Source organism: Balaenoptera musculus, chromosome 19 (genome assembly GCF_009873245.2).
Source record: "Balaenoptera musculus isolate JJ_BM4_2016_0621 chromosome 19, mBalMus1.pri.v3, whole genome shotgun sequence".
In the NCBI taxonomy this organism is placed as follows: Eukaryota; Metazoa; Chordata; class Mammalia; order Artiodactyla; family Balaenopteridae; genus Balaenoptera; species Balaenoptera musculus.
The window spans coordinates 11,049,587-11,075,231 of NC_045803.1; the positions used below are offsets into that span (position 1 = coordinate 11,049,587).

The 25,645-nt window shown below is 45.5% G+C and overlaps 2 protein-coding genes and 1 pseudogene across 4 annotated transcripts in view; 2 read left to right on the forward strand and 1 right to left on the reverse strand.

Annotated features, from left to right (window-relative positions):
• The window catches only part of CEACAM20 (CEA cell adhesion molecule 20), a 21,981-nt gene extending 14,758 nt beyond the window's left edge, over positions 1–7,223 (forward strand). The window contains 1 exon segment of the mRNA XM_036834078.1: positions 6,727–7,223. Within this exon segment, the coding sequence (XP_036689973.1) occupies positions 6,727–7,223 (497 nt within the window).
• ZNF180 (zinc finger protein 180) overlaps positions 7,139–25,645 on the forward strand; it is a 25,848-nt gene continuing 7,341 nt past the window's right edge. The window contains exons 1-3 of one of the 3 annotated variants that reach the window (XM_036834252.1): positions 7,139–7,372; positions 10,303–10,392; positions 23,052–23,126. In XM_036834252.1, the coding sequence (XP_036690147.1) occupies positions 10,342–10,392; positions 23,052–23,126 (126 nt within the window). In that variant the 5' untranslated portion in view covers positions 7,139–7,372; positions 10,303–10,341. Of the gene's footprint in view, positions 7,373–8,181; positions 8,283–10,302; positions 10,393–23,051; positions 23,127–25,645 lie in introns of those variants that run through there. The other 2 variants (XM_036834253.1, XM_036834254.1) reach the window with 2 other exon arrangements.
• On the reverse strand, positions 18,818–20,575 carry LOC118885547 (annotated as a pseudogene).

Here is a 25,645-nt window from a genome sequence, read left to right on the forward strand (position 1 = left end):
TATACTGTGCTGCTTCCGTTTCCAGTGCTTGGAATTGGATTGCAAATGAAGTGGCACTGGCCTAACAAGTGATGGGTGCAAAGGAAGTTTTGGAGTAGAGATTGCAGAGGTTGCCAGGTGAGAAGGAAGAGTTCTGGGCCAGGGGTAGGGCCCTGGGTCCTAAACCTATTTCTCCTTCTGATCCTTTGTAAGAACCGGGTCAAATCTCTTTGTCTCTGGATCTCTGAAGGGTGAAAGTTGGCACTTTCCAGTTGCTGTGATTCTAAGGCAAACTGTGCCTGTGGTCCCTAACTGATCTCTTTGTTCACTTCAAGAAGGAATCACCTTCCACAATCCATGGGGACTATTCTCGTGGCCCCAGGAAGCCATCGCCCAATCTTGCGTTGCATCCCTTGGTCCCAACTCTACCAAAAGAAAACACAGAGTCAAAATATGAGGTACTTTTATGCCACACTGAGTCTCTGGACAGATGGAGAGCTGCCACTAATCTGCTTTTTCCTCCTTGCTAAAGAATCTGTAGGATAAACTATCAAGAGATTTCCTTTCAAAAATCTTTTCAATCCCATTCCACCCATTTCCATCCTATCACTTTCTGGTTCATTTCATTCCATTCCCTTCCAATCCACTCCATTTTACTCCATCCCACAGTTCCATCATATTTATTTTCACTCCATGCATTTCCTTTCTATCCATTTAACTTCATTTCCTTCTCACTTAATTCCAGCTATTTCCTCTCCATTCCAGTTAGTTTTATTTTTCCATTCCATTCCACTCCACTCCTCCCCGTCTTTCCATAAAATTCCTCTTACTTCCTTTTCATTTCTTTTATTCCTCTTATTTCTTCCCATTCCATTCCTTGTCATCACTTCCCACCCACCCCACTCAATGCCATTCCTTTGCATTCCATCCCACTCCACTCTGCTTTATCTCACTGTGTTCTGTTCATCTCTTGCTTCTTTCATTCCTTTCCATTCTTTCCCACTCCTCCCTATTACATTTTATTCATTTCTATTTTTTCCTTTTATTCCCACCCCATTCATTTCTTCCACATTCCATTACTGTCTATTTTATTCCTATCACTTTCCATTTCCATACCATCACTTTATTTCATTTCCATTCTTTTCCTTCCCATCCCATTTCATTCCTGTTCTTTCCAGCCACATATTTAATCCACTCCATTCATTCTATTTCCTACTATTCCACTCCTTTCTAGTCAGTACCCTACTTATATGCATTTCCATGTGATTGGCTTTTGTTTCATCCCACCACCTTCCATTTCTTCTCATTCTGTATATTTCTTTTCCATTCACTTCATTGTCTTTCCATTTCCTTCTTTCTTTTCTCTTCATTTCCCCTTCCTCATCCCTTCCCTTTCCATTCAATTCTGTTTCATTGTTTTCTATTTCCTGTCATTGCACTCTCTTCCCTTCTATTTCTACTTTTTAGAAAAAATTCTATTACTGAAGTATAGTTGATTTACAATGTTGTGTTAGTTTCTGGTGTACAGCAAAGTGATTCAGTTATACATATATATAATAGTTTGCATCTGCTAATCCCAAACTCCCAATCCACCCCCCCCCACCCTTCTATTTCTTGTTCATTCCTCTTTAATCCATCTCACTCTGTTGTATCACATTCCATTCTGCTCTATTACCTGTCAGATGAACCATTCTCAAAAGATGTGAATGTCTATATATCTTAGGGTTTTTTTAAATAAGAAAGACAAACCCCTTGAAAGTAGTTCGGATTAATTAAAGTGTGGATTAATTGAGAGAACAGTGGGGAATCTCAGATAACTCAATGTCAGAAATTACTTGGGGGCCTCATGGGGACTGGAATCAGGAAGTTTCTCTCTCTTATGTTTGCTCATTTTTGCTGATCAATGAATTTGTTCCATTCTCTTTGGTCCAGATTTAATTCCTATGCAAGCTTCCTGGTCACTACTCCTCTATAATTTCAGATTACGTATGACAACATCCTCTACTACTATTTAAAGGTTTCTAGGTTCAGATTCTTCAGAGGAGAAGCACACTTACTCCAGCCATTGTATGGATTGTGCTGACATTTGTCAGCTCTCCAATTAGCTGTGAACTGGTACAAACATAGCCTTCTAGGTCCCTCTCTTCATCAGGGTCTGGGGAAAGGAGTCGCATTTGTTTCCTTTTATCAGTAGAACAAAAGCTCTTCCTGGAAATCTCACCCAGTGCACTTCCTCTTGTATCTCCTTGGGTCAGAATGCTGTCACATGGTATTTCTTCTTGCAAGGAAGGCTGAGAAAATGAGATGTTATCCTTCCCAGTCTCTTCAATAGAAGCAGGCAAGGGAGAAGATATGGGGAAGAGTGTCAGGTCAGCCCCCTCAGTGTCTGCTACATTCTGAAGGGATGAGAAGGAGCAAACAATGCAAAGCGTCTGGAGTAGAACATTCTGAGTTGACGGGCATCAAGTGAAAAGGCCCTGAAGAGAATGTCTTTGTTATCTGTTGCTGTATAACAGATTACCACAGACTTAGTGGCTTAAAATAACACGCATTTATTATCTCACAGTTTCCTGGGTCAGGAGTCTAGGCACTGCTTAGATGGGTCTTCTGCAAGGCTGCAATAAAGGTGTTGGCCAAGTTTCAGGTCTCATCTGAGGCTTGACTGGGGAAGGATCCACGTCCAAGCTCATATGGTTATTGGAAGCATTCAGTTCCTTGCAGGTTGTCATAAAGAGGGCCTCAGTTTCTTACTGGCTGTCAGCTGGAGGCTGCACTTTGCCATGTAGCCCTCTCCATAGGCAGCTCACAACATTGCATCTTGCTTCTTCAAAGCCACGACAGATGTCATGCTCTTATAGAACAGAATCACATACATGTAAGCATGTACATCCTGTCACCTTTGCCGTATTCCAATGGTTAGATGCAAGTCACAGGTCTTGCCTTCAAGGGGAAGATTACATAAGGGCATGAATACCAGAAGGTGAGTATAATGGGGGTCACCTTAGAGTCTGTCCTCCACAGTGGGGAAGCATGGGCCATTCCAGGAATGGAGAGGTGCCAGCGTGACTGAAATACAATGAGAAAGGAGGAAGACCTTCAGAATTTTCAAGGATGGGGAAGGAGAATGCCAGAAAGTTTGGGTTCCTACAGCAAGTAGCCCAGGAAAGCCCACCTAGAAATGGAACTTACCTTTTCTCTTTGTGTAATAGGTGCTTGTGAATCCAGAACACAACATGTACTGCCAAATCAACCCCTTCATCTAACAGAAGCAGAGATCTTTTCTCCAGAAATCCTAGAGAAGCCATGCTTAATCATACATTCAACGACATTTATTGCATACATATTATATTCCAGCCATTCTCTTTGTAAACCTTGTGACATTCTATTTCAATGTGTTTTTCAGGCTCTGGACCTTAGCTCCCACCAAATCTTAAGCTTTTGGCTCATGTTTCTTTAAAAGCAATAGAAACAAGGCAAAAGCGGCCTAGAATTAGAGGGCCAAGTTCTGATACCCAGAAGCAGGGGATGCCATAGTATTCGCTGCATCCCAAACATGGGCAAAGACTATTGATGGACACAGCAACCAAGGGAGAAGTGTGAGTCTGAGTCAGCCAGAGTAGAGCATGGGATGTATGCACGGGTCAGACGAGCAGTGTCTTTTCAAATCGTGGTAGAGGATAAGGAACAAGGAGCTATTAAGAGATGACAAGAGAAAACATAGAATGAAGCATGGGAATGAGGCACCTGGGGAGGCGTAGACGTGAGATGCTTAGAATCCTGAGGGGCTCAAGGATGGAGATGTGAGAATGAGATTTGCTAAAGGTAAAGAGGAGTCAAGGATGATCCCCAGGTTTCTGGCCAGAGCAACTGGATGGCTGGCAGACCACTTTCTGAAGCAACAATGGGGGAGGAGCAAATTTGGGATAGAGAGGGGAAATCAAGAATTTGACATGTCAAGGATCAGTTGGCGAATCAAGCAGGTAAACGTTCATAAAAGTCTAGATAGAGCAGGGCTTGTCACTGGGATTTGAAGTTATGGGGCTAGATGAGATCTTGTGTCGGGGGTCCCCAGGACCACCCTCAGGCTCAATGATTTGCTAAAAGGATTCAGAGGACCTAGAAGTTGTCATACTCGTTGTTATGGCTTATTACAGCAAAAGGACAGAGGGTAAAATCAGCAAAGGGAAAAGGTACAAATGAAGTGGAGTCTGGAGGAAACCATGCATAAGCTTCCAAGGGTCCTTTCTCTGTGGAGTCACATGGGGATTCCCACGATATGTGACAACACATGTGAAGTGTTGCCAACCAGGAAGGCTCACCCTGAATTTAAATGTCCACGGTTTTTACAGAGGGTCAGTCACTGAAGCTTCCGACCCCCAGAAGGAAAGTAGGTGTGTTCACTATAGATCACATTGTATAACTATCTGGACAAACTGGTACGGGCATGCAAATACACTTCTACCAGATAGAACATTATAAAAGCTCAGTTCCCAGAAGCTGACCAAGAACTAGTGCTTTGAAATAGGCCTTTTTGGGGGAATGTGCAGGGTTTGAGCAACTCAGGCCGGCTGAGTTAACCCTTCCCCCTACAGATCCCAAAGAGACTAGATAACACAGAGAAGAGTAGGGGCTGACAAACTAAGCACTGGTGCCTCCAACATTTATAGTTTGAGGTAGAGGATCAAGCAAAGGAAAAGGACTGTCCTTTTTTTTTTTTACCTGCCGAGAACTTCTTCCCAGCTTTCCTCCCGAATATCCTAAGGACAGGTCACACTCTCCCTCTCCCTTATCTTTATCTTTAAAGCAAATGAATTTACAACCCCCTTGCTCTTCAGTAGATGTTGAGTCCTCATCCAACTCCTTGCCAGTAGAACCTCAGTATGAAACTTGGGTCTCAGCCAATCCCCAAACAAAGGAGAGAGAAATCTCTGTGTTAGTTGGGCATCTTTGTAGAAGGAGTTCCTGTTCCACAGTAGTGGCTGTTCCAAAGTCCCTATAATATTCAGGTTAGGTCAGGGATTTGGGTGCTCCTGGAAGTAAACATTACCATTTGTTCATTTTGAAAGAATAAAAAAATGACCACACAAAAGACAAAGTCAGTTTTAAGTTATATATTACTAATGCTTTAATGTCTGAATATCTTGAAGTAAACACACACACACAAACAAGTGAACAGGAAAGAAGGAAGATGAGCTAACACTCAAAGCACCCCATCGTGATTTTGTCCTATTTGTACTGAATCTGTAGATCATTCTGCAAAATTTGACACCTTTACAACACAACCATTGTAATGTGGCATTTGCACATCTTTTATCTCTCTCAGTAGGGTTCTGAAGGTTTCTTCTAATGTCTCTATACACCTTACTAAATTTATTTGTAAGACTTTTTTTTTGCTTCTGTTATGAATAAATGTGAACCTTTCTCTGTCTTGTTTGCAAACTTAGCATTGCTTGTGTAGAGGAAAGATATTGATGTGTAGGCAAGGGGCAAAATAATGTAAAAGTTAAGAGCATGGACTCCAGAGTCAGACTTCCTGAACTCAAATACCAGCTCTGCCCTTACCATACAATCTAAGGTAAGGTACTTAATATTATTGGGCTTCAGTTTCATCTTCTGTAAAAGGGAATATCTGGTTTAAAATACTGTTAAGGAAGAGATGAAAGTATTATCTGTAGATGACTGTCTCACTAAAGAAGCCAGGAGAATCAAATGGAATACTATAAGAATTCACAACATTTCAGTAGGTTAACCAGATACAAAATAAATATTTTTTTAAAAAAAATCAACCACAATAACCAATTATAAGGAGCTTTGGGGGTAGAGATTACATTTCAAACAGCAATAATTTTTTGTTGTTAAAAGTCAGATTCACGTGAGGAAAACTACAGGAGTTCTTTGACAGCATTAAAAGAAAAAGCTTAAAAATACCTTATTTTCATATAGCAGGGCTCCAGTTTTTAGCCTCCTCCCTGATGGGGTGGAAATAACCATCACAATTTCCTCACAGGGTGATTGTGCTGGTTAACGCGATGATAAGATGTTAAAGTGTTTAACGGAGGGCCAGGAACCTTTTTTCAAAACAAAATATTTGTTGAGCAGCTATTATGTGCCAGATACCTTAGGTGCTGGGGGTACAGCAGCGATCAAAATAGATATAAATCCTTTCCCTTACGGAGCGCACGGTCTCGTGGTGAAGGCAGATAGACAATAGACCAAAAACAAAACAAAACCAAAAACAACAACAAAAATACACCTAAAATATATTCTACGTTAGTGAAAAGTTCTTTAGGGAAAAAAATAACGGTGGGGGGAGGAAGGAGTACGTGGGGAGTGAAGAGTGGGTTTGCAAGATTACAATGGTTGGTGGGGGAAATGCCTCAAGAGAAGGTGACATTCGCCTAACGACCAGACGGTGAGGGAATCCTCAGAGGAAGAGCCTGCCAGGCAGCATGAACAGCACAGGCTAAGGTCCTGAAGTGGGAGCCTGCTGGAGTTGTTGGAGAAAGTGTAAAGGCCAGCGTGTCTGGAACTGAGCCAGGAAAGCGCTCAGGAGATGAAGGCAAAGAGAAAAGAGGAGGGGTGGGGAACAGATCCTTAAGTCCTTATAGGTAGGGGGAAAAAAACCCTCAAAAAAAAAAAAAGGATTCTTACTATTTTGACTACAAAAACATTTCAGACTCCTGAAGGGCTTGACAGGAGCTCCCTGGACTGTATAACGGGTTTGTAGCAACTATCTTTGCCCACGAGGACCAAAGGAGATGCTGAGCGCAAAGCGCCTGACAAAGGCAGCAGGCGCCCAGGAGGGGTCCCCGCCGTTCCCCTCCGGATCCCGTTTTCACTGTCACTCCTGGACGTCAAGCCGAGCCCAGGGCCGGCCTTTCCCAAGCCAGCCACTCCCCACGCATCGGTGTCTTGGCCTCGGCCTCCGATCTGGCTCCTCGTCTCGGCGCCCCGCAAAAACTCGGACACGCACACTCTCAGCCCCCAGCGGGAACCCCAACCCTAGCGCTCTCTTCCTGTGTTGCCGCGTCCGGGTGTCCACCTTCCCTCAGGAGCTGGAACCCCGCCCAATCACCGCCCGCGCCGCCGAGCCTTCTGGGAATTGTAGTCCAGGCTCGCCGAGCCCAAACGTACTTCCGGGTTCGGCCAGAAGCGCAGCCATTGTCCCGCGCGCGGACGTTTTTGTCTCCGTGCACCTCGGTCCTTCGGAGGTTAAGTCGAGTGGCCCTGCGGATGCCGACTAGGGGAGGGGACAGAAGTAGCTTAACCCGAGTCTGTCGTGTGCAGAATCGGGGCAGAGAGTTGCTTAACCGAGCTCGTCTTGCCGCAGAGCCGTGCTGGGTACTAAGGCTGGGACAGGCCCTGCCTGGCCGTCGACCCGGTGGACGCCCAGGTTGGTGAGGGGCGGGGCAGCTCCGGGTGTCCCGTGCGCGCATGCGCAGGGTCTAGGCGGTCCGCTGGGACGGCGTGTGTGGGTGGGCGATCTGGGAACCTGCGTGGGCGGTGCTTCAGCCTCGGGTCACAGCAGTTGGTGGTGATACTAGGGCAGCTGCAGATCACGGGACTGTGCTCTGCGCACGTGCGCGGGTACCTGGTCGGGTGTTGCTCTTAGGATGCTCTGGGGATGCCCAGGTTGGTGGAAGACAGGCTATATGCATGGGTGTGGGGGAAGATCCTGAGAACCCCGCCTCCCCCTCATCCAAGGCTGGAGGAGCTGAGAACGACTGGGTTGATGAAGTGCCCAGTTGCAGATTCTGGTTCTCGGAGGAGAGGGGCTCTGTCATTATTCCTGTACTCTTGAGCAGGTGTTTGAGCAGGAAACACTAGATGGGAGGTGAGATTCTGGGTAGTTGACTCTAGGACCCTGGAGCAGACACCACTCTTTGCAGACCTGGGGGCGCCCTGGGTAGTGGACAGACTAAGCGGGAGTTGCAGTTTCTTGTTTTAGGAGAGGCAGCGCTACTTCAGCGACCGCCCCCCCCAACCCTCCCCCCCTCCCCCCGCCGTGAGATTGGCTGATGGACTGCAGACTCCTAGGTTGACGGAGAGACCAGAGCCTAGAAGCAGGTTCTAAGCAGAGGGCTTACTACACATGTTGGAAATGTCTGAATGGGAAGCAGGAACTTGGACCAGTGATCCTGGGACCCACGTAGGATAGTGCAGAGTCCTAGGACATTCAAGTTTCGTGAAGACACTGGGTGGCAGGTACAGAATCGGAGCCCAGGAGTGACAAGCTGCAACAGCCGCCATCAGATTGACAGCTGTTTGGGCAGGAAGCAGGATGCTGCCAGCACGATTATGAAGTAGGTGTTCCCAGGACCTTTGCTCGGGCTGCCTAGCTTGCAGGCGTGAGAATGCTCCAGGTGGTAGAGGAACAGAGTCTGGGCTGCAGATTAGGACCTGGAAGGGGCTGTATGCTAGGTGGCACCCAGGGGTTGACGGTTGGGTTGGAGGAAGCAAAAGGCCCCGGTTCCCATGGGAGCTGCTCTGTCGTGAGCTTGAGAACCCCCAGGCTGGTGAGTGCCCAGGTCCTAGGCCTGATTCTGGAATTCTCTGCTCCAGTTACTGTTTGGGTGTTCTGAAGTTATGGCGGTAAGCAGGCAGTGAGGCTGGGGACCTGAGAACCCTCACAGGGGCTGGTGGGTACTTGAGGTATCCCAGGGAGGTTGAGGAACAGCTTGGGAAATGCAGCTTCTCGTCTCAGGAGCGGGAACTTGCACAGTGCCCCAGGCTGGCCGAGGGCTCAGGTCCTGGATGCAGATTCTGGGTGTGAGCCTGCTCTGCGTGCGTGGGTGTGCCAGCAGGAGGAGGGAACCTCGATGGGTGGCCCCTATGCGGTGGCTGCTGGAGTAGAGGCCTGAGGGCCCCAGTTTGGAGCTTTGGGTTCTGAACTTGGGAGGGCCAAGGCCGCGCTCTGCACATGCACTGGCATTTGGGCAGAATGGGCGCATAGGCAGTCCTAGGACCCTGGTACTGCCTGAGGATGTCCAGGTGGGTGGAGGGAGCAGCTGCAGATTCTGGGCTGCAGAGGGGTAGGGCTGTGCCAGGTGCCCTCTGTGCACATGCGTAGGTACTTGGGTGAGAAAAGAGGAGCTGGAGGTGGGTATTAGAGGGCGCTGAGGTCTTTGTGCCCCTGGCGCCCCGCTCACAGCCTGATGATGCCCAGGTTGGTGGAGAGACAGGATCTCCCTGAGCTGCAGGTGCCCAGGAAGATGTTTGGGAGGAATCTGGGCAGGTGCGACTCAAGTAGGGGCCTGGGGAGGTTGGTAGGGGAAGCAGTTTGGGTGCAGGTTCAGGGTACAGCTGCATTGTGAACTCACCCTATACTGTTTGAGTGAGAATCCAGTGGGGCTGAGGGGTGGGTAAGAGGGAGAGATGGGGTAGGGATGGCGTGCGGAGGGGGGGATTTGCCAGGGGCTGTTCTAGTCTCTGACCCAGAAACATCGAGTTGGTACAAAGACAACTGAGGTCCACATTCGGGGCCTAGGAGGGGCTGGCAGGTGCTGGTGTTTGTCGGGCAGCCCCTGGTCCCATGCCGGCTTTGTTTCCGACTCAGGCCTGAGGACACCCAAGTTGGTGGAGGGGCCAGGTCAGAATTACAGATTCGGGGCCCAGGAAGATTTGGGGTGGGGGAGAATCTGGACTGGCGCTCTTCTGGTAGGAGCCCGCCCACCCTAGAATGGTTGAGGGACCAGGTTCTGGGTGCAGCTGAGCTCTGTGCTTTACACTTGGCTGTTTGAGCAGGAGGTGAGAGGCAATCCACCCGACAGGTGCTGGAGGGTCAGGCTTGTCAGTGGATCCTGAGAGGGGCGGGGCTACGTCATGAACTTCCTGCAGTTAGTCACGCACGGAGTTTGAACCATCAAGCCCAGAGCCCTACTGTTTGCCTTAGGAAGAGGTGCTGATTTGGGGCTGCAGATTCAGGTTGGGGGTAGCGGGTGCACACCAGGGGTCCTTGATGTGCTGGGTGTTTGTAGGGGTCCCAGGATCCGGTGGGATAGAGAGGGACTGATTCGTGCTGCAGGTTTTGGTGATGGACGGAAGGCCGCACTTGGCCATGTGGTGGGCTTCCAGGTAGGTGGTCCAGAGGCCCCAGACAGTGGAGGAGCTACAGGCTAGAGCTGCAGAGCCTTGGCCTGGGAGAGGGACTGAGGGACTCTAGGTGCAAGCACAGCTATTCAGGCAGGAATCTATCTGGGCAGGAGCCTCTAGAAGCACAGTTGCCATGGGTACTGCATCCTGGAAGCAGAGACTAATCCAGGGAGGGGGGAACCACAGGGGACCTGCACGAAGATGCTGTACTCAGGGCTTCTCCCCTTGCAGCTCAGGACCTCAGGCCCCTGCCCGTGCCTGGAGGAGAGCATGGAAGAGCGGGATGAGAAGCCCCCGGGACCCCTGAAGGCCAGCGCGCAGGTGAGCGGAGCTTCCCTTCCCTTGGGAGACCCAGAGCTTGTCCCCACCCATGCCCCACAGCCTGATCCCCTGGGTTTGGGACACTATCCAGCTCCCTTTGCAGTGTTTTGGGGGCTTCTGGTCCCTCCCGATAAGCAGGCTTCTAACACTTACACACTATACGTTTTATGGGGCTCCCTGCATTTCCTCACCCTCTTAACCCAAATAACTCTTTCTGGAAGGAATTTGGCATCCTGTATCCAAAGCCCTTAGGGTACTGTTTACCCCTTGGCCAGCGACTCACAGCTTTGCTTAAGAATAAGCAGTTGGAAAGAATGTTTGAGAACGTGCAATGCAAGAGGAGAGTTAATTGAGTTCTAGTAAGACCATGAAATGGAATTCACTGTAGCCATTGATAGGATAAAAAGATATTTGTGATCTACGTTAAGTAAATAGCATTTTGAAATGATTAAAAAAAGGACGTAGTTTGCGTGTGCATAGAAAATACGTTATAATATATCAGTTAACAAAGATTATCTGTAAGTTATGTTCCCAGTGACTTAATGTTTTTATTTACTTATCTATACTTTTGTACTCCTGTACAACGCATTTTAAGGTTAGGAAATTAATGATTTAAAGCATTTTCTTTGAGAACATTTCATTTCTTAAAGATGTTAAATTAGAATTTCACCTTTCCCTTCCTGGACAGTTCAATCCTGAAGCTATTAGGTGGGGCAGAGCTAGGTAGACGTCTGCAGTTGAGGGAGGGCTGCCTGCTGTGGGGTGGCACAGCCTGGTCAGGGTGACAAGGGCATCCATGTGTGAGGGCATCAGTGACCCATCGGGGTGAGGTAAGTGTCCACATGGAGGAGGAGTTCTGGTTTGGGGTGACACGGTCAGAGCAGGTGAGAAGAGCACCCAGAGAGGGGATGCCCCGGTGTGGGCAGCCCAAGTGCAGTGAGGGTGTCCACGCAAGGGGTGGTTCAGCTTAGGGTGTCCGAGCCAGAGCCGGGTGAGACAGGCACCCGTGTTGGAGGTGGGGTGCATCCTGGTGTGGCGTATCACAGCCTGAGCAGGTTGAGGGCATCTACACGTGAGGGTGACTCGACGTGGAGTATCAGCTCAGGCAGGGTGTTGAGGGCATCCACACGGAGTCCAAGGCCAAGTGACTCGAGAGTGAGTCCCTGAGAAGAGGCCACCTGGCCTGCAGAGTCAGAGCCCAGGCAGGGTGACGAGGGCCCCTTGGCAGAGGCCGGCCCCATGTGGGGCAGCAGAGCCCGGGTGGGCCGAGGAGAACCGTGTAGGAGAGGCAGTGGCGGTGGAAATGGGAGATTAGTTACTTACAGGGGGGTCAGTCAGATAAACAAATCAAACAAGGGTCATGGTGAAACCACTAGGTGGCGTTTCGCGGGGGCTTCTTGGAGCTCCAGTTCTTTATGTCTCAGCGCAGAAAGAATTCAGCATGAGGCCAAGTAAGAGATGAGTGATTTATTAGAACAGGACGCTTGTGAGGCTTACAGGTGGGCAGGCAAGAGGGTGCCGTGCCCCCCAAATTTAGTGGGCTACAGTTTTATAGTCAAAGGAAAAGTGGGGAGGGGGGAAAAGACCACCTTCTTCCTCATTCTTAAGTAGACCTCACGCTTCCATCATCAGTTCTTCCTCCATGTCGGGCAGGGGAGTTTTCTTGTCCCTACATGGTCAAGCTGGGACTGTCATGGCGCAGTGGAAATGAGCAAAAAGGCGGTAACGTTTGCTAAAAAAATGGTAAATCATCTCAGGTTTTAGTATAATGCCACCTTTTCCTCATATTTTTGTTTTCAGTGCACACAGAGGAGCATGTGCTAGGCATCATTAACTCACTGAGCTCACTGGGCAGGATGTGGGTCTCATGCCACCATTGTTTTATTGTTTGGGGGCGTGTCTCACGCTTCTGTCACATGGCTTTGTTGCTGAGCAAGCCCGCTTGGTTTTGTGGTTAAGCAGACCTGTTTTCTTGAGTGATCATTAACTTACAGGAGTCTCCCATACTTCTTTCTTTACTTACAATCCCCTAGTGGCATTAACTATTTAATTACCTACTTTGTCCCTTTACTCTGTCCCTATCAATCAATGGGAGGCAGGGTTCTCGCCGTCAGCTGTGGAAAGAGAGGACTTTGGAATGAACTTGGTGGTGATCAGTGGAATTGGAGGTACTGGTGTGGCTCCTGGTCTTCAGTATATGTAGATGTAGAAATACATACAGATGTTGTGTGCCTCTGTGTGTGTGTGTGTGTGTGTGTGTGTGTGTACACACAAATATACACATATATTTTCCCTGTCTCTGTCCGCTGTGAGGGGCTGAGAGCAGTGACATTCTGATACCAGTGTGCACCCCTGGTGTCCAGATCTCAACTTCTAAATATGCCACAGGTTTTATGAGTTTACTGTTGATGGATATTTAGTGTTCAGTTTTTTGCTGTTATAGACAGCACTGCTATAAATGTTTTTGATTATATAAATGATTCCTTGTACACGTACACAAGAGTTTCAGAGAGAGAAGTTATGCAAATACAAATTTACATACATTTGCATTCACATCTTTATCAAAAGTACAGGTAAAATGAGTTTTGATGTGACCATTGGTATTGTACTTTAAGCTAGTAACTTCAGGTGTTTTCTGGGAATCCTAATGGTCCTTTCACCATCTTCTCCTATGCTATACAACTGAATTAGCAATCTACTCATTATGATTTTTACTTTCATCAAATATTTATTGATGGACTAACCAATGTAAGGCCCTGTGTGAGGTGCTGGGGAGAAAGATGACTTAGTTCTCACAGACAGAAAGGCTACGTAGATAGAAAAAGCAAAAACATTTTCCTTCTTGTATTAGTTATCTCTGGCTACATCTCTCAAACTCAGCAGCTTAAAGCAACCAACGTTTTGTATCTCACACAGTATCTGAGGCTCAGGAATCTGGGAGCAGCTTATCGGGATGTTTCTGGCACTTGGGGTCCCTGATGAGGCTGCAGTAAGTTGTTGGCTGGGGCTGCTGCCTTTGGAAGGCTTGCCTGGGTAGGGGATCCACTTGCAAACTCACTCATGTGGCTGTTGGTGAGAGGCTTCAGTCCCACACCACGTAGACCTCTCCCCAGGGCTGCTCACAACACAGCAGCTGGTTTCTCCCAGAGCAAATGATCTGAGAGACATTAGAGAGAGAGAGAGGAAGGGACGGAGGGGGAGCGGGAGCTTGCTTGCTTAATTGCACACAACCAAGATGGAAGCCACTGTGTCTTTTATCATTTGATCTCAGAATGACACACCATCACTTCCTCTGTAGTCTGTTGGTCGCACAGACCCACCCTGGTACCAGGTGGGCAAGGACTACATAAGGGTGTGAATACCAGGAGGCGCGGGGGTCCCTGGGGGCCACCTTGGAGGCTGGTTTCCACACTTCTCAACTCTGAATGGTCTGTAGTTCATTTTAATCGTTATCAGAAGATGCACGGGTGCTTTGGGCCTGGAGATGGTAAGCAGAGCCCTGGCAGGGAGAGACAACCAGGGAGCCCAAGTCTTGGCTTTGAATGAGGGACACTCAAGAAGAGACTGTATTGGGACATCACCTGAGAGGTTTCAGTGACTTACATACCTGGAAGTAACTCGGCCTTGAGGCGACTCTAAACCCTGCCTGCCTTCAGGGAGTGAGACCAAAACATCCTGCCAAGGTGGTGGTGGAGCCTCGCCTGTTCCCTGTCAGTTTCAACATCAGAGCTGGGCAGGTTGTTGATGAGTTGGTGACCCCGTGCTGGAGGGTCTGTTCTGTCCATTTGAGGAAAGTTGAGAAGTTTTCATAGATAATGGTGTGGGATGGGAGAGAGAATTTTCTTGTGCATGAGAACTAGCGAGACCCTCTGGTCAGGAGGATCTCTGAGAAAATCAGGCAGGGGAGCCTTCAGCTTTTGGTTTGAGTAGGGGTTGCTTTTCCTCCCTCTCAAATTAGTAATTAAGAAACTCTGTGCCCTCCAAATGGACCCTGTACATCACTTCCCTTGAGCTGAAATGTGAACTCTGCCCTACATCTCCTCTGGGCGATAAGAGAAATTAACACACCAAGGAGGGAAATTCTCCTCCTGCATGCCTATTAGAGTTAATATCCTGGACCTCCTCACAGATGGAGGAGTTTCTCAAATACAAAGCTTGGAGAATTGAGTTCAGTTATCATTCTGTGATTTGACCGGAAGCTTTGTTTTTTTCCCCCAAGAACCACCCCCCGCCCCCTGAGTTAGGTATGTTTGGTCAACTCTGTTTACAGGAGAGCAAGTAGCAAATAGTCCTAGGACTGATTTGAGCAAGGGTTCACTGTGAAGGGGACAGGCCACTCCATGAGGGCTCTGCTTGTCTCTCTTCCTCGGCCCTGGGTCACACATGGTTCCATTCATGTCTCAGAGAGAACAGTTATTATCTTTTGCCTGTAACTCTTCTCCACGTGGAAGTCAACAGTCTAATTCCTATTCCAATTCTGTAAAGTACACAAAGAAAAAGGCAACCGTTCCTTCATTATATGGAGAGGTGATTTTTGAACAAAAGGGATACTTTTAAAAATGCTCCAGAAGGACATTACACTAAGTGAAATAAGCCAGGCACAGAAAGGCAAATACTGCATGATCTCACTTATGTGTGGAACCTAAAAGAGTCCAACTCGTAAAAGCAGAGAGTACAGGGGTGGTTGCCAGGGAGTGGGGGAAATGGGAAGATGTTGGTTAGATGTTGCAAAGGGTCAGTTATGTGGGATGGGTAAGTCCTGGGGAATCTAATTTACAGCATGGTGACTAAAGTTAACAATATTGTATTGTGTCCTCGAAATTTGCTGAGAGTTGATCTTAAAGTGTTCTGACCATATGAAAAAAATCGTAACTTTGTACAATTTTTATTTGTCAAGTATACCTCAATAAAGTTGTAGAATAAAATAAATTGTAAATAGTGAAAAAGAATAAAAATAAAAATGCTCCAGAGCACACAGAAGTGGGGGTAAAGGCTTTTCATTCCAGTTATATATCCAAAACTGTGCACTTATCTCTAGCCTTGTCACATTCAGACAACTCACATTGTGCTCCTGGTCAGTACTGAGGAGAATACAAAGGTGAAAAATATACAGTTCTTTACAGTTTAGGGTTCATGACCCAGATATATAGACATGGAAGTAATTCGAGGAGAATGATTTTACTGGTACAGTTAGGGTCCAATAAAAACAGCTAAGAAACTAAGGGAAGAAAAGACAAGACTTTGTGCTATCTGGGAACGCTTCAAGGAAGAGGTGGCATTTGCTCCGGAGCTTGAATGATCAGACTTTGAGCGATGGGGCCATGGAAAAGGGAGGAGTTCACATCAGGCAATCAGTGTTTGGACCATCTCTGGTGAACTCCGTGGACTTCAATGAGTTTACGAAACTTTATTACCATTTATTTCTGTGTGGGTAAAATTGACATGTCACTCCCTTCTTCAAAAGAGTTTAGATAATTGTGTGAGATAGTCTGTGTTGAAGTACTCTGTGTGTTGTTAAACACACTAGCAAATGATAGGTATTATCTTAAGGAAGCCGCTGGAGTTAAGATGTAAATACAGGATACATTCCTAAAATGGTTGGTAATCCGAAGTGGATAGAAGGAGTGGGTGGGTGTAGGGGTGTGTGTGTGTGTGTGTGTGTGTGTGTGTGTGTGTATGTGTTCACATACTTTTGTGACAACACGGTTGTTTTGTTTTGTTTCTTTGGCCGCGCTGTGCAGCACGCAGGATCCTAGTTCCCCGACCAGGGATCGAACCCAGGCCTCCTGCATTGGGAGCGTTGGAGTCTTAGCCACTGGGCTGCCAACGAAGTCCCGACAACATGGTTTTTGAGCATTTAGTTTGAGAGAGGAAGTTGGGGGTAGGTTCTGGAGGCTGATGCTTTGAATTTTCTGAGAAGAAAGGGCGCCCAACAGAGGTTTCTTCTAACCAGAGGAGGGACTTGAACTCAGCAAAGACTTGGTGCCTTTGGGGACCAAAGGACAATGTGAAGGCTCAGGTAGCACATTCCGTGTGGTTGTTTTACTGTCAACACACGTTTATGAAGTGCCTGCTGTGTGTCAGTACAGTTGGTCCTCCGTATCCTAGGGTTCTGCAGATTCAACCAACCCGGGATCAAAAAAAATTTTTTTTTAATTCCAAAAAGTTCCAAAAAACAAAACTTGAATTTGCTGCTTGCCTGGCAACTCCTTCCATCACATTTGCATGGCACTTACATGGCACTGACATTGAATGGGGTATTACAAGTAGTCTAGAGATGATTTAAAGTAGACGGGAGGTTGTATGTCGGTTATATGCAAGTACTGCGCCATTTTTATACAAGGGACTTGAACATCAGTGGATTTTGGTATCAGTGGGGGTCCTGGAACCACCCCCCCCGAGGACACTGAGTGATGACTGTACTGATTGAAGCACAGTGAAACCGTGGTAAATAGGAGAGAGGAGAGCTCAGCTCTTATGGAACCCACTCTAGTGGAAGTTGGATTTTTTAAAAAAGGTATAAATATACGTGTGATGCAAAGAAATGAAAGCAAAGGGGCGGAATTGACTGCTGGGCTGGTGGCAGGGAAGGACATTTGGTGCAGAGATGACCGTGAGCAGAAGTGATCTCCCTTCTGTTTTCCTTGTGAAAACTTTTAAATCAAAAGATGTTGAAAACAGTTTTGATTAAAGAGAAGGTGCATCCATATTCCCCAAGTAAAACTGTTTTAGCAGTTGTGGCAGATACGGAGCATTTTGGGGTTTTGTCTTTCCTAGTACCTGCTGAGTTAGATAGAAACATGAAGTTTTTCAGTTCTTGGCATTGTTTCTTAACTGGTCTTAAATGTTAAAAACAAGCAAAAAAGAGTGAAAGATTATGTAATAACTTAAAATACAGTCCAGTGTTTCTAGGTTTTCCTTTCTTGAGAAACTTCTCATTTCCCAGGTAGTTTTAGATTATAGGATGAGTTAACTTCTGGCCCTTAAGTTGTTAGAATTCAACGTCTGCCACTTTTGTAGCAAGAAAAGACACCTTTGGTGTTGTCACACATTAAGAATGCGATTTCTCTTAGTAGCCGAGTTTCCATGATATTTGAGTCCATTAGCAGTTTGGGGTCAAAACTTGTGGCTCCTTGGGGCTATCTGTAGTTTGGTTGTTGTTATTTTAGCCTTGTGAGTTAGATTTGTATGTGGGTTTTTTTTTTTAATTAATTAATTAATTAATTTATTTTTGTCTGTGTTGGGTCTTCGTTTCTGTGCGAGGGCTTTCTCTAGTTGTGGCAAGCGGGGGCCACTCTTCATTGCAGTGCGCGGGCCTCTCACTATCGCGGCCTCTCTTGTTGCGCAGCACAGGCTCCAGACGCGCAGGCTCAGTAGTTGTGGCTCACGGGCCCAGCTGCTCTGCGGCATGTGGGATCTTCCCAGACCAGGGCTCGAACCCGTGTCCCCTGCATTGGCAGGCAGATTCTCAACCACTGTGCCACCAGGGAAGCCCCAGATTTGTATGTTTTTGTTCCTTGGCCTTGGAGCTATTCTGTAATGCCCAGGCAGCCATGTTAAGGCAGTTTAACCATCCTGGCATTTGTACTCAACAGTAATGCAGGCAACTAGCGGTTAAGCTTTCACATTGGGCCACCTTTACATTGCGACAACTCCAGTTCATTAAATACTCAGCCTTACCCTCAGTACCTGCCCAGGAATTATAGAGAGGTGTTTTTAGGCTTGGAGAAATCCTTTTCTGACTTTAAGCTAGCCACTTTTCATGACCCTTCCCAATGCAATGGTGAAATTTTATCTAGGTTGATAAGGGAGGGAAGTTGGCACACCTGTGAAAAGTACATTAGTTTATCTCCTTTTAGTTTATGATTGAGACTGAATGATAACTGAGTTATAATCAAGAATCAACAGTATTGATTGATTCAGTCAAGTAAGAATCAATCATCCCTCGGTATCCGAGAGGGATTGGTTCCAGGAGTCCCCATGTATACCAACATCCTCGGATGCTCAAGTCCCGTAGTTGGCCCTCCACATCTGTGGTTACACGTTCATGGATTCAACCAACCAAGGGTTGTGTAGTACTGTTCGTACTTATTGAAAGAAATTCACATGTAAGTGGACCCGGGCAGTTCAAACCCATGTTGTTCATGGGTCAACTGTACTTATTTCTCAGTGTTTGAAGATTTAAGAAGGAACAAAGTACACAGGCATACGCTGGAGATACTTCGGGTTCAGTTCCAGACCACCACAGTAAAGTGAATATCGAAATAAAGCGAGTCATGTGAATTTTTTGGTTTCTCAGTGCATATAAAAGTTATGTTTACACTATACTGTTGTCTCTTAAGTGTGCCAGAGCATTATGTCTAAAAAGTGTACATACCTTAATTTAAAAATACCTACTGCTAAAAAAATGCTAACCATCATCTGAGCCTTCAGCAAGTCATAGTCCTGTTGCTGCTGGAGGGTCCTGCCTCACCGCTGGTGGCTGCTGACTGATCAGGGTGGTGGATGCTGAAGGTTTGGGGAGCTGTGGCAATTTTTAAAAAATAAGACAACGATGAAGTTTGCCTCATCCATTGACACTTTCTTTCTCGAACAATATTTCCGTAGCATGGAGTGCTGTTTTGTAGCATTCACCCACAGTAGAACTTCCTTCAAAATTGGAGTCAATCCTCTCAAACCCTGCTGCTGCTTTATCAGCTACGTTTATGTCATATTCTAAATCCTTTGTTGTCATTTCAACAATCTTCTCAGCATCTTCACCGGGAATAGATTCCAACTCAGGAAACCACTTCCTCTGCTCATCCATAAGAAACAACTCCTCATTCATTAAAGTTTTTCCATGAGATTGCAGCAATGCAGTCACGTCTTCCGGCTCCACTTCTAATTCTAGTTCTCTTGCTGTTTTCACTTCATCTGCGGTTACTTCTTCCACTGAAATCTTGAACCCCTCAAAGTCATCCATGAGGGTTGGAATCAGCTTCATCCAAACTCCTGTTAATGTTGGTATTTTGACCTCTTCCCATGAATCACAAATGTTCTTAATGGCATCTGGAATGGTGAATCCTTCCCAGGAGGTTTTCAATTGACTTTCTCCAGATCCACCAGAGGAATCACTATCTATGGCAGCTATAACCTTATGCAATGCATTTCTCAAATAATAAGACTTGACAGTTGAAATGATTCCTTGCTTCATGGGCTGCAGAATGGATGTTGTGCCAGCAGGCATCAAAACATTAATCTCATTGTACCTCTCCATCAGAGCTCTAATATTTTAGAGCTCTAATATCAGAGCAGTAATATTTTGAAAAGAATCTTTTCTTCTGAGCAATAGGTCTCAACAGCAGGCTTAAAATATTTGGTAAACCATGTTGTAAAGAGATGTGCTGTCATCCAAGCTTTGTTTTTCCATTTATAGAGCACAAGTAGAGTAGATTTAACATAATTCTTAAGGGCCCTACGATTTCCAGAATGGTAAATGAGCATTGGCTTTAACTTAGTCACCAGCTGCATTAGCCCCTAACCAGAGAGTCAGCCTGTCCTTTGAAGCTTTGAAGCCAGGCGTTGACTTCTCCTCTCTAGCTATGAAAGTCCTCAATGGCATCTTCTTCCAACCTAAGGCTGTTTTGTCTACAATGAAAATTTCTTGTTTAGTGTAGCCTCCTTCATTCATTACTTAGCTAGATCTTCTGGGTAACTTGCTGCATCTTCTCCATCAGCACTTGATGCTTCACTTTGCACTTTTATGTTACGGAGGCAGCTTCTTTCCTTAAACCTCATGAACCAACCTCTTCTGGCTTCAGAATTCTCTTCTGCAGCTTCCTCACCTCTCTCAGCCTTCACAGAATTGAAGGGTTAGGACCTTGCTCTGGTGGAGGCTTTGGCTTAAGGGAATGTTGTGGTTGGTTTGATCTTCTGTCCAGTTCACTCACACTTTATCCATATCAGCAATAGAAATGTTTCTGTTTCTTGTCATTCGAGTGTTCACTGGAGTAGCACCTTTCATTTCCTTCAAGAACTTCTCCTTTGCATTCACACCTTGGCTGACTGTTTGACGCAAGAGGCCTAGCTTTCAGCCTATCTCAGCTTTCGACATGCCTTCCTCACTAAGCTTAATCCTTTCTAGCTTTTGATTTAAAGTGAGAGATGTATGACTCTTCCTTTCACTTGACCACTTAGAGGCCATTGTAGGGTTATTAACTGGCCTAATTAAATATTGTTGTGTCTCAGGGAATAAGGAGTCCTGAGGAGAGGGAGAGAGACGGAGGAAGGGCCGGTCAGTGGAGCAGTCAGAATATACACAACATTTATGGGTTAAATTTGCCCTCTTATTTGAACACAGTTTGTGACACCTCAAAACAATTACAATAGTAACATCAAAGATCACTGATCACAGATCACCATGACAAATACAATAATAATGCAGAAGTTTGAAATATTTTGAGAATTAGCAAACTGTGACACATAGACATGAAGTGGGCAAATGCTATTGGGAACATGGCACCAATAGACTTGCTTGATGTAGGGTTGCCACAAACGTTCAATTTGTAAAATGCGTATCTGTGAAGCGCAGTAAAGTGCAATAAAATGAGGTATGCTGGGGGAATTCCCTGGCAGTCCAGTGTTTAGGACTGTACCTTCACTGCTGAGGGTGTGGGTTCAATCCCTGGTTGGGGAACTAAGGTCCTGCAAGCCGTGGTGAGGCCAAAAAAAAAAAAAAAAAAAAAAGAGGTATGCCTGTCCTTGAACAGAGTGTCATTTGACAGGATGAGTCATTGTACTCGGTAGTAAAAACTTCAGGAAGCCACAAAGGAATTGTCTTGTTTCAGAGTGATTTTTTCAAGAAGGAAACATTTTTTGCTGTTTGGTAAATATTGAATTAAGGAAAAGAAATGTCATTAAAAAATGGATACCATGTTGAAACACAGACTGTGAACCTGCACCTCAATTCTGCTTTTCCAAAATATAACTGCTTTTAATGCTTTTGAGACTGCCCTTCCGGACTTTTCTGGGCATGTTTATAATTTATAAAAATGTATTCATGGTCTATATACAGTTCTTAATTTTTTCACTTCACAATATATTATAGACATCTTTCTGTCCTTTATATGCATCAATCCATGCAAATCTATCTTTTCTTCTCTTGGCTGCTAAATAATATTCAGTTATCTGGATGAAGCATAATTTATTTAACCAGGCACTTACTGATGGACACTTAATCCACCCCCCCCCCCATTTTTGCTATGATAATGTAACTCTTTAATGAGATTTCTTGTACATACATCTAAGTATTCTTTCTTTCCTTCTTCTGTCTTTCTTTTCTTTCTCTCTTTCCTTCCTTCCTTCCGCATGGCTTGCAGGATCTTAGTTCCCCGACCCGGGATTGAACCTGGGCCAGGGCAGTGAAAGCGCTGAGTCCTAACCACTGGACCGCCAGGGAAGTCCCTAAGGAAATACTATCAAGAAGACTTACTGGATGTTACATTTTTAAAATATTGCCATTAAAAAAACAAAAATAAAAGCAAAGAGTATATGTAAAAAACGGATGAAATCTGGATAAAGTCGGTACCTGAGTTAAAAATGTTGAACTGATATCAGTTTCCTGGTTTTGACAATGCACTGTGGTTATATGTGATAGTATCATTGGGAGAAACTGGGTGAAGGGTACACAGGAACTCTCTCTGTTCTGTTTTTGTAAATTCTTGTGAGTTTTAAACTATTTCAAAATAAAATGTTATTTTAAGAAATACATTGCCAATCCAGGGAGGTTGTATCAACTTAAACTTCCACTAGGAGTATATGAAGCTCTTGACCCGTGGGCCACCAGGGCAGGAGTCATTAGCAACAGGCCGAAGAAACAGTCCATGTGGTTGGGATATTGGGTACATACAGGGGTTTGAGCAAATAAATAAATATAAATAGGATAATGGGACCCAGAGAAGGAAGGTACAAATATAGAAAGTGGGAAGGCTAGAATAAAGTGTGTTGTTGAATTCTAATTGGAATTATTGGTGTGAATTTAATGGTCTCTAATGTATAGAGGTGTCATAGAAATAGAGATGTGATTTTATCTGATTGAAAGAGATGAGCATCTTTTTGTATATTCACTGGCCATTTTATTTCTTCATAGTTGAGTTGCATGTGCATTTTCCTTTGTCTATTTTTCTTTCTTTCTGATTTGGAGGAAATCTTAAGAACATAGATTCTTATTGGTGGTGCCTTTATCGGTGGAACTTTTTGCCAAACATTTTATGAAGTTAATTTGTTGATCTTTGTCTTTATCATTCTTTGGTCTTGCTGTATTACGTGTTATTTCCTTACAATTCCGTGATTCAGGAATTCAGGCAGGGCCCAGCTGGACAGTTCTTTTCTTCTGCATCGTGTCTGGGGTCACTCAGCTCCATTCAGCTGGTAGCTGGGCTGGTCTGGAAGATGCACAAAGACATCATGCTGTGTCTGATGCCTGTTGCTCCTCCAGATGTCCCCTCTCTCTCTCCACATGCCCAGCTTGAGCTTACCAGTGGGAAGGAGCAGAAGTTTGATAGGTGGGATGTGTTAAAACAGATGGTCTGTCAAATCCTAGCCTACTCACAGTGGGAGTTTTGAGCCATGACTTAGCTCCCTGATTATTTTCCTTTTTCTCATCTGCTTTGCCTTCTCAGGACTGTCTCCTTTCTCAGGAGATTATCGTCAAGGTCGAGAGAGACGATGCTGGGTCACTGGCCGTTGCATCCCAGGTGAGTTGGACAGGGCCTCTGTCTTCACCTTGAGAAATGTACATGGCTGGTGGGTGGCAGAAGCCACATTGAAGTGAGCTGGGAAGTGAGTAGAAAATGGGGAAATAGAGATAAGAGTGGGCAACTTTTTACAAAAAGTTGGTTATCTATAAAAGATTGAAGAGAGTGATAACTGCAAGGAAATCTGAGGTTGAGCGTTGTTGTCTTTTATCCCCTAAAGGTTTGAAAGGATTTGGCTCGGTTTAAATGGTTGCAGGAAAGAGTAAGTGGAGGAAAAGAAGTTAACGGTCAGGAGAGAGAGGAGATTAAACTATAAAGCGGAACTCACAGATACAGAGAACAAACTAGTGGTTACCAGTGTAGGGGGGGGGGTGCAGTAGAGGGGTGGGGGAGTGTGAGATACAAAGTATTGGGAGTAAGATAGGCTCAAGGATATATTCTACAACGCGGGGAATAGAGCCAATATGTTGTAATAACTGTAAATGGAAAGTAACCTTTCAAAATTGTATAAAAATTAAAAATAATAATTTAAAAAAGAAGACAAAAGTGACAAAGCAGAGTCCTTGATTAGTGCCAGGGGAATTAATTCAGAGCATATGTGAATGCATTGACTCTATTAGAGGAAGAAGGGCTCATATAAGAAAAATGAGGTTGAGGAAATCATCTGAAGGCTTGTGTTTTTCTCTGTGAACAGTCAGGTGAAATTATCTGTTGAGCATGTGGGTGGGACTTGGAATGGAGAGATGTTTGACTAGAGTAGAGAAGGCTTAAAATAGTAATTTGGATTATGAGAGACAGGCTGCTGCAGGAGGTATAATAGGGTTGCTGGTCAGTCCAAAAGGCTCATTCTGAGATAGTGACTGTTTTTAAAATTTATTTATTTATCTATTTATTGGCCGTGCCACACAGCTTGTGGGATCTTAGTTCCCCAACCAGGGATTGAACCCGGGGCCTCGGCAGTGAGAGCGCAGAGGGATTCCCGATAGTGACTGTTAATAATACTCTATCCAGCTGCTTTTGTGGTTTTCTTTCCCTGTGGCGTTCTGTAACCTACTTTCCATGGAGAGCAGATTTGACATTCAGATTTGTTTAGTTTTTGTAGCCAGGTGTATTCAGTGGAAGCCTCATAGGTCAGGGTAATATTTGAAAGAGAATTTTTGAATATATCAAATAGAAAGATTAAGGTGAGTGATCTACAGGCTCTCACCTGAATAATGAAGATGGGAAAGATAAAAGAGGATGCTAAACAGAAAGGAAAAGACTACAAACTGGAGGATAGTGATAGTAGATATTTTAGTAAAGGCCCCAAACCAGCAGAGAATGAGAGGAGTAAAGGGAGTGATTAAGCAAGTAAAGTGGAGAATTCTGATGTCGTAATGAAAGAGTGAGCACTTCTGGGTGTGCGACTTGAGAGGTGGAGTACTTTATGGTGATTTCAAGATCTGGGGTCTCACACTAAGAGTGAGGGGCTGGGAGTTGGGCTGGCCATATGAGTTGATGACTGAGAACATAGTCTGTGATGTTACGGAAACTTGAGGTTGCATCCCAGTCACTAACCTTAGGCCTACGTGTTAATTTCTCTGACCTTCTAGCTCTTCATCTGAAAAATGGTGCCGCTAATGGTATTTTCTCACAAGGGGCCTTGTGAGAATTAAGTGAGCCATAATTTATGCGACATGCTTAGCACACTGCCTGACACCACACAGTAAGTGCTTCATTAAAGTCAGTTATTTTTATATTATTACCAGAGGACTCTACATGTGGATGCTATAGACTGCACAAGACGAGACAGTACAAGTTCTTGAATTAGAGGATAAATCCTGGGTATTACAAATCTTCAGTGGTTGGGGGCGTGGGTGGTGTTCAAGAAGTTGGTACAACAAAGCTCCAAGAAGTGAGGTAAATGGCATGAGTTTCAGGGTAACTGGGAGGACACACACCCTCCTCCCCCTCTGTTGCTGAGACCCCTGGGATGGGAGAGCACGACCACCCTGAGCCTGTGAGGACTGCAGAGGAGGGAGTCCTCAGGGGGGAAGTGTAGGTTTCTGTTAACACAGGGATATAGAGAGAATATTTGGTGAAGATGTAGGATTTCTTTTTTTTTTTTTGCTGTGTTGGGTGTTCATTGCTGCATGCAGGTTCTCTGTAGTTGCGGTGTGCGGGCTTCTCATTGAGGTGGCTTCTATTGTTATGGAGCATGGGCTCTAGGTGCGTGGGCTTCAGTAGTTCCAGTGTGTGGGCCCTAGAGCACGTGGGCTTCAGTAGTTGTGGCGCATGGGCTCAGTAGTTGTGGCTCGTGAGCTCTAGAGAGCAGGCTCGGTAGTTGTGGCGCACGGGCTTAGTTGCTCCGCGGCATGTGGGATCTTCCCTGACCAGGGCTCGAACCCGTGTCCCCTGCATTGGCAGGCGGATTCTTAACCACTGCGCCACCAGGGAAATTCCAGATTTCATTATTATAGAAGAAGAGTTCCCAAGGGCACAGTTGAAGGGTTTGGGAAGAAATTTTGAGGACTGGGGAG